Source organism: Pyrus communis, chromosome 14, assembly GCF_041283825.1.
Source record: "Pyrus communis isolate YQ-2024b chromosome 14, ASM4128382v1, whole genome shotgun sequence".
Taxonomy (NCBI): domain Eukaryota; kingdom Viridiplantae; phylum Streptophyta; class Magnoliopsida; order Rosales; family Rosaceae; genus Pyrus; species Pyrus communis.
The window spans coordinates 2233801-2242098 of NC_142578.1; the positions used below are offsets into that span (position 1 = coordinate 2233801).

General features: G+C 38.6%; 1 protein-coding gene and 1 non-coding gene across 3 annotated transcripts; both read left to right on the forward strand.

Moving 5' to 3' along the window:
* Nucleotides 1–1486: 1486 nt before the first annotated feature.
* TRM4 (LONGIFOLIA protein) lies at nucleotides 1487–7256 on the forward strand. 2 transcript variants are annotated; one of them, XM_068451825.2, is made up of 6 exons: nucleotides 1487–2616; nucleotides 2719–2966; nucleotides 3138–3208; nucleotides 3760–5811; nucleotides 5905–6055; nucleotides 6232–7256. In XM_068451825.2, exons 2-6 carry the CDS (start codon nucleotides 2819–2821, stop codon nucleotides 7065–7067), a joined length of 3258 nt encoding a protein of 1085 aa, XP_068307926.1. In that variant the 5' UTR covers nucleotides 1487–2616; nucleotides 2719–2818; the 3' UTR covers nucleotides 7068–7256. The 2 variants fall into 2 exon arrangements, with proteins under 2 accessions (XP_068307926.1, XP_088540213.1); XM_088684087.1 differs by lacking the exon at nucleotides 3138–3208 and having other exon boundaries at nucleotides 1739–2616.
* A 481-nt stretch (nucleotides 7257–7737) lies between these two features.
* TRNAT-CGU (transfer RNA threonine (anticodon CGU)) lies at nucleotides 7738–7809 on the forward strand. The gene has a single exon. It is a non-coding gene; the product is annotated as a tRNA-Thr (tRNA).
* The last annotated feature ends 489 nt before the right edge of the window (nucleotides 7810–8298 follow it).

An 8298-nucleotide genomic window follows, 5' to 3' on the forward strand; every position in this document is an offset into this window, starting at 1 on the left:
AATTCCTCCACTCGACTCTCAATTGCCAAGGAACCAATTGAGGAGAGCACAAGAAGTCAAGAACCAAATCAGAATCAACTTCCAACCAAATTCAATCCCGAAACTAAATCTAATTCAATAGTCTTAATTACCGCTATTATCTTCGCCGCAACAGAGTTAGGAATCTCCATGTTAGAACAAAGGGCTCCAAGGAATTGTTAATTGCATTTGTGGACTTCAAACTTTTTATAATTAAAAGAAAAAAAAAACACACTTATAACGAATGAACAATTAAATTTTTAGAATGTCAATAATAATTTCGTAAGTAATTCCTTTCACCTGTCAAAACCAAACCAACTCCCAATTATCCTATTTTTGCTTCGAAATGGTCCATTTATTGTACTAAGTTATGGTGATTATTAACAAAAATAAGCATCCTTTAAATGGTCTTCATTTTCAATCAACTCAACGTGAGCAGGTGGGCATTATTCAACTCAATTTATAGATAGATTTAATTAAATACCAGCAGCCACTCATCAGCCACCAGTCACGTTACTCACGTAGGAGCCTTGATAGGATTCACCCCCTTTTCAATTTTATTTTAAATATATGATACTCGTATATTTGCCATTAACACATCCGACTACAATATTAACACGTATTTTTTTGCAAATGCTTGAAATTATTTATTGAGAGGTGCATCATCATTTCAACGTTTACCGCACCATCTGATTGGTTAATGCACAGTATCTGATAAATTGTTTGTAAATGCTCATACTTGATGCGTGTTTTTACTCTAGAAAATGATTAACGTTTTCATAAAATGATATTAGCTTCTGCATAAGACTTTAGCTCAAGTAGTTTACAACATTTTACCTTTGTAAATAGGTTCTCAAATTCGATTTTTCTGTAAAAAAATAATTTACATAACACAAATTCTTCGTCCTGTCTCGCTCCGCGCCAAAAAAAAAAAAAAATTTAGACAAGAACTTTCATGTATTTTTATTTTATTGACTCAAAACATCATCATAACTGTGAATCCGTGAGATAAAAGTTATTCTTCTTATCCCTAGTTTGGTACTGAGGTGATTATGAAAAAAATGGCTATAAAAAAAAGCTTATGTTTGGTAAACATTCAGCTTCAGCTTTTTTTCACAGTTTTGGGTGAAAAAAAAACCAAAAACACAAAGTTGCAAAACCCAGCTTTAAAAAATCAACTTTTTTTCACTTTTATATAAAAATTTATCAAACACTATAATATTGTTTTTTTTTTTTTTAATAGCACTTTTACAAAAAAGTTTATCAAACACTCTGCTACTTTATTTCATAACTGCTTATTGTCACAATATAGTAGAAACAATTTTTTTTTCAAATTACAACAATACCAAACCAACCCTTATCAGCGCTTGTAATTTATAGAAAAGAACTTCTCCTTCGGTGTTATGATGGTAAAAATCATCACCTGACTAGTCTTTTTGAAGTACAGGGAACTTGGACTTTTGCAGGCAACTCCAAGTTTCCAAAGAAAAATATAACTCTCTCTCTCTCTCCTGACATTATCACATGCACATGCAGACAACCACCCACATCTTCATCCCACATGGATGTGTGAGAGAGAGAGAGCGCCTAAATTACATCTGCCCCACACAAACACACTCTCTCTCTAGAAAAAATGCCCCATCTTTTATTTTTCTTTTTAATTTTTGCCAACTCTCAAATCTAACTCTATCGCAAGTCCAGAAGATTTGTTAACACATTTGCCCAATTTCCATAAAACAACAAACCTTCCCAATCTGCAAAGCTGTCTTTCCATCTGTTTTTTTGTATGTCCAAAAGATGCTTCGTAAAAGCCACAAAGGCAGAGGAACAAGAAAAACAGTGCAGAAACTAAACAAAAGCAGCAGAAAATGAAGCATTAAGTCGGCGGAGCGGGGAGGCCGTCACGAGAGAGAAGGGACACCAGGGAGGTTGGAGGGGTGTCTTTCCATCTGTTCTTTGAGGAAAAACATCTCTTATTTCTCTTGGATCCACAAAAAGATTCCTCCTTTACACGGTTGCATTGGTTTTAGTTTCGTTTAGGCAATTGAAGGTGAATGTTTTTGTAACTCTGGATGTTGTGTGCTCATTGGCGTAAACTGGGTCCCCAGAGTCCTGAGTTTCTTTGGCCCTTTTGTGCTTCTTCCACAAGCCATTGTCTGGTTGTTCTGTGAAATGAAACCCAATAAGGTTTCTTTCCCTCGCTGATTGGATCGGATTGGATTGGATTTGGTTTTGTGGGTATTTACCCTTTATTTCCAATTTTTCTCTTGTAAAGCATATGAGATTTTGGAAAATTGAGGAAAACCCAGAAAATAAATTCATGGTAGAAGTGGAAATGTTGTGAAAGTTTGGATCTTTGATTGAAAAGGACATTTTTGTATGGTGGGATTTTTGGAAGAAGATAAAAGTTATCTTCTTTGAGCTGCAAGCAGTTGGAGAAAGTGATTTTTAAAGAAGACTTGATTTTGTGGTAACTCCGGTTGGGAAGCTGTGTTTGGAATTGCACCAATGAGGAAAGTTGATTGAAAGGAGCCCCATTGAGCTGCTGGGTTTGCATTTTGTTGAGGAGGCTACTGCTTAAATACGCGATGGAATATTGTAAGTCACATTACTGATTTTTGTTCCGGCTGCCATTGATAGTTGTGAATTGCTTATTGGTTCCGAAATTTTCGATGAGCTTGACATTCAATTTTCCTGCAGATGGGGGATGAAATGCTGGGATTCTCCGGCTTGAATATAGAACAGTAGATGTTTAGGAAGTGAGAGTAATTGATTGTCTTCAATTGGAGGAGGTGGGAAGATGGCTGCAAAACTTCTGCATTCCTTAGCTGATGACAGTCCAGATTTGCAGAAGCAAATAGGATGTATGAATGGGATTCTTCAGCTTTTTGACCGGCAACATGCTCTCACCGGTAGGCGGGTTGGCCACCACAAGAGGCTTCCTTCAGGTAGTTTCCTTACTGGTGAATGGATATCAAGTTAATGTTGGTTAATTGGAAATTTTCTGTCTTCCGGTTGAATTTTGACTTTTGGTCTTTATGTTATCTTGTCTTGCTTGCAAATTTGGTGGTTGAATTTTAGCATTGCAACCTGTAACATCTAGTGCATTGCCTTCGTAGGGAATTCCCATTTCAGCAATGGTGGCCTGGAAAGAGAGTATAATAATGCATACCATCGTCAGACAGCACCTGTAAGAGCTTCTACTTGATGACTCCATCTCTTAGACACGTTGATTTCATATCGATCGGATAATATGTGACCTACTCTTTCGTTAATGTATTTGGAAGGGGCTTTTAAACTTTAATTTAATACGGTTTTTAGATGAGAATTTCAGTTGATGGAAAACCAATTCGATACAAAGTTATCGATGGATGTAAAAATAGCTAGCGCCCTATGTGTAATTAGAACCACCCTTCATATCTGTGTGCATGCAGCCAGTTTCTATCCGGAGGTGGTGAGCAGCCCCTGCCATCCTTTATTCTTCCCTTGTATGTGTGTGCATGTGCGCGTCTTTGTATATGCATATCTGCTTTCTGTATATGGTTGCCTTTCTTAGTTGAGGTTGTTTCAGACCTTAGTATATGAGTCCTCCCCTTTGTTTTAATCAACATCCACAAGCAGATATAATGATGTATATCTGAGCTTCTGCTGAATTTGGAATCGAACTTGAAGTCATAAATGTAGATTTCTCTGTGATTTAGATATTTTCTGGTACCGTATTTATAATGCTTGTTATTGCAGGAAATGAATTTGAACAAGAGTGAGAATGAGACAAAAAGACTCTCAGCAGAATCGTCAAGAGCCTCTTTCTCATCCGTTTCTTCTTCCTTGTCATCTCTGGACTACAACAAAACAGCTCAACCTGGAACATCTTCCTTTGACAGAAGCATTTTTCCTGAAACTCCACCAAGGGATCTGACAAACCAATCAAGTATGTCCCCCAAACTAGGGAGGCAATCCCTTGATCTCCGGGACATGGTGAAGGATTCTATGCATAGGGAAATTAGGGCACTATCAGTTAAAACTACAACCAAAGAGGAATCTGCAGGTCATGCGGTGAAGCATAGAGACTCTCCAAGACCCTTACAGTTGTCCGAATCAGTGGAAGGATCAATTGAAGTTGGGATCAATGGGAAGCAAAATGTGCCTGCTGACCTCAGGGAGTCTCTTCGAGTTCTTGCTAAACTTCGAGAAGCACCGTGGAGTAATGATGATGCTAGAGATCATCCAAGATCATCATATGAATTGAAAGATAGTTCCTGGAACACACTTACAAAGGACGCTCCACGTTTTTCTAATGATGGGAGAGAGAGAAATCGTTTGTCTTTGGATTCAAGAGATGCCTTCAAAGCAACCCCAAAGCTAAAAGAGTTGCCAAGACTTTCGCTGGACGGTAGAGAAGGTTCAATGCGGAATTCCACATCTGATTCAAAATCATATCAGCGTTCGAAAAGTTTTCAGAATAGTGGAAACTCAAATGACAGATACCATAATCTACCTCAGTTGTCCCGAAGTCATAATCGACCTCCTAGTGTAGTGGCAAAGTTGATGGGTTTGGAAGCCTTGCCAGATTCTGCCTCGACTAGTGATAGTCACTTGATTGAAACCAGCCCGGTTAAAGTTATTGATCCTTTCTCAAAACCACTGAAGCTAAATAATCTGCAGAGGCCTATGCCTATGAGAATTTCTAATACCACAAGAAATTCTCTGAAAGAACCATCATCACCACGGTGGAAAAATCCAGATTTGGTTATGAGGCCTATTTCAAGTTCAAGGTTTCCAATTGAGCCAGCCCCATGGAAAATGCAGGATGGAAGTCGAGGTTCTCAGAAACCATCTTCCAAACCTGTAAAAGTTCAAGCAAGGACTTCAGACTCCTTCCCTTCTGTTTATAGTGAGATTGAGAAGAGGTTGAAAGATCTGGAATTTAAACAATCCGGGAAGGACCTCAGAGCCCTTAAACAGATACTCGAAGCAATGCAAGCAAAAGGTCTTTTAGAGACCAAAAAAGAAGAACAAGCTTCAAACTTTGGAACTCAAAAAGACAGTGAATCCAAATGTACAAGTTCCAATCTGAATTCGAAATCAACAAACCAGCGAAACACAAGCAACCATGTTGTTGCTTCCACAAGTACAGGTGCTGCTTTCTCTGGGTCTTTTGAGTCCCCGATTGTGATCATGAAACCTGCAAAACTTGTTGAAAAATCTGGTATTCCCACTTCATCATTAATTTCAGTAGATGGCCTCTCTAATGCCCGTACTCTTCAGAGAAGGAGAAGTACAGATAATAAGACGGGTTCAACTAGCAGTCGGACAGTTAAAGATCAGCATCCTAAAAACAGTCGGAAGGAATCTGCTGTCAGTTCCACTGACAAAAAAACAAGTGGCAGGAATATAAGATCAACGCAATCTCTGCCAAAGGATACTGCTGGATCAAGTTCAGTAAAGAGCTCAGGATCTGTGAGTCCAAGACTACAACAGAAGAAACTTGAGTTGGCAAAGTCATCTCGTCCACCTACCCCTCCATCTGATTCAAAAAAATCCAGAAGGCAGTCCAGCAGGCAATTGACAGAGTCAGGTTCGCCGGGTGGAAAACTCAGACCAAAATCTTCCAACTTGCAGCAAAGTGATGACCAGTTGAGTGAGATAAGTAATGAATCTAGAAGTTTGAGTTTTGAAGGAGATGACCTCGATATGGAAGTCAATAGTATTGTACGAGCTACTGAGATAAATGGCAGCCAGAGTCCATGTTTGAGAGCTGTCAAGCCTTTGGCTTCTGGTTCAATGCAGCAAGTAGGTGTTTTACTGGTTTTAATTTTCCGTTTCCACTCGTTCACTTTCAAAAATTTAATTTATATGTTTATATCGTTTTTTGTAACATTTCAGAAATCAAGTCCAAGGTTGGAAGAATATGGATCTGTTGCTGAACTTGCTATAGTTGTTCCAGAACAACCTAGTCCTGTGTCTGTTCTTGATAACTCGGCATATAGAGATGATGCACCATCACCCGTAAAGCAGATGCCGAATGCCCTCCAAGGTACAGTTTAACCTTAGAAGAGAATACATTATTTTCAAAAAATGCTCTCACTAGAAAGATTAGATAGAGTTGAACTAGTGGTGAACATATTTGCATTCTAGAAAAGAGGTTTTTATTTTATTTTATATTCTCTCGTCCTTAAAATCTGACTAGAATACTTCTTTTTTGGAATACAGGCAATATTGCCGAAGATTCCAAGCACGGCAAAGGTGAAGATCAATGGAACCCTGCAGATAAGCTTGACAGCATGGGATCTGGTCTTACATCAGAAATCAATCGCATGAAATTGAAGAACATTGAAAACTTAGTTCAGAAGCTTAGACGATTGAATTCTAATCATGATGAAGCAAGAACAGACTATATTGCATCGCTCTGCGAGAACACAAATCCAGACCACAGATACATTTCTGAGATATTGTTAGCTTCAGGCCTCCTACTCAGAGACCTCGGCTCCAGCTTGACAACATTTCAGCTCCATCCCTCAGGCCATCCCATCAACCCCGAGCTATTCTATGTTTTGGAGCAAACCAAGGCAAGCAGTTTGCTTGCAAAAGAGGAATGCATCCCCGAAAAGGTAACCATTGCGGTACAAGAGAGAGAGAAATTTCATCGGAAACTCATATTCGATGCAGTCAATGAAATTCTTGTTGACAAGTTGAATTTAGCCGGTATCCCTCCCGTGCCATGGTTGAAGCCTGACAAGCTCGCAAAGAAGACCCTCAACGCGCAAAAGCTTCTGAAGGAACTGTCTAGCGATATAGAACAATTGCAAGCCAAGAAACCGGAGTGCAGCTTAGAGGACGAGGGTGATGGTTTGAAAAACATCTTGTGGGAGGATGTGATGCACCGGTCAGAAAGCTGGACAATTTTCCATGGTGACATCTCCGGTGTAGTGTTAGACGTCGAACGGTTGATCTTCAAGGATCTGGTTAATGAAATCGTTATTGGTGAGGCAGCAGCTTGCTCGCGAGCAAAGCCAGCTAGGCGGCGTCGGCAGCTGTTTGCTAAGTAGAGTGTCCTCTAATCCGTCTTCTCCTTTCCATTTTCTGTCGTGATTTAAATTTAAATTTTTTTGTGATAAGCAGCATAATAAATTGTGTGTAAGATCATAATGCTGGATTTGTAAAGAAGTTAACTTGTAAAAGTCCTTAAAAGGATTAACTTGTGTTTGAAATCAATATATAAGATCCTTTTTATCTTCCCTCTCCACTTTCCACTTCCCTTTTACAAATGCTGTGTTGTGTTGATCACAACATGTTTTCTTATCCGCAGCTGAGTTATCAAGAAACCGCTCGAGTTTTATCTAAAATCGTTCTCTGGGGTTGGACTGATTGGTTGAAAGGTTCGAAAGAGAACAGTGTTCCATTAGCCGTTAGCATCAGATTCAGAGGATTTGTAGCAAAACATCGCAAAGCTTTCATGTTCCATCTAACCTAGCACAATCTGGTGAACAATTTCCCAACCGTTTGCTTTCATTTTTTTTTTTTTTTGATACAAGCGATAATCGATACAACCATTTGCACGTTAGGTTAGTGATTAAATCCGGAAAATGAATTTTGTTGATGGAGCTCCACGTAATGTGATGTGACTTTGATAAATAATTTAGAAAGAAGGAAAAATCATTTGCGAATTAATGATTATGTATTCTACAAATAATTTAGAAACTAAACAATAAGTACTCAGCCTCCGTAGCATAGTGGTAGTGCGTTCGCTTCGTAAGCGAAAGGTCGCGAGTTCGATCCTCGCCGGGGGCTATTTTACTTTTCAGTTTTAAGTTTTATCAAATGGGCTGGACTTTTGATGAACGTTACCACAATTTAGTGCTTTACCCAAATCCAGAATGCCAATCAATAAACTTGTAGATAAGTTGGGCCGTAACTATGAAACTTCATCACCTTCTTTATTTTTAATATTTTTTTTGACTCGTTGCCTTATTGGTTCTTGTTTGCAATCGAATGCATATGCATATAAAAGAATCAAGGAGCGTGGAGTAACGGAGAAATCTTATGGTTTGACAGTCGAATCAGATGAATTATGTTAGACTTCTCACAGAGGAGTATTTTTGTATTGGAGGCTGTATAATGCGGTTAAGTGATACCCAAATGTAGTTTGTGAATCAGTCGAACAGTCTACATATAATCAGTTGTCGAATACAAGAGTAATGAGTTAAGAATACAATAAATATTAATTACACAAGAAAAATTGAAAGTGGAAGTTAAAAACCAATTTGAGAATTTAAGAAA

Coding starts and splice junctions, on each gene's coding strand:
- TRM4 (XM_068451825.2), top strand. CDS start 2,819: ATGGCTGCAAAACTTCTGCATTCCTTAGCTGATGACAGTCCAGATTTG. Junction 2,967..3,137: donor CCACAAGAGGCTTCCTTCAG/GTAGTTTCCTTA, acceptor TTGCCTTCGTAG/GGAATTCCCATTTCAGCAAT. Junction 3,209..3,759: donor ACCATCGTCAGACAGCACCT/GTAAGAGCTTCT, acceptor TTGTTATTGCAG/GAAATGAATTTGAACAAGAG.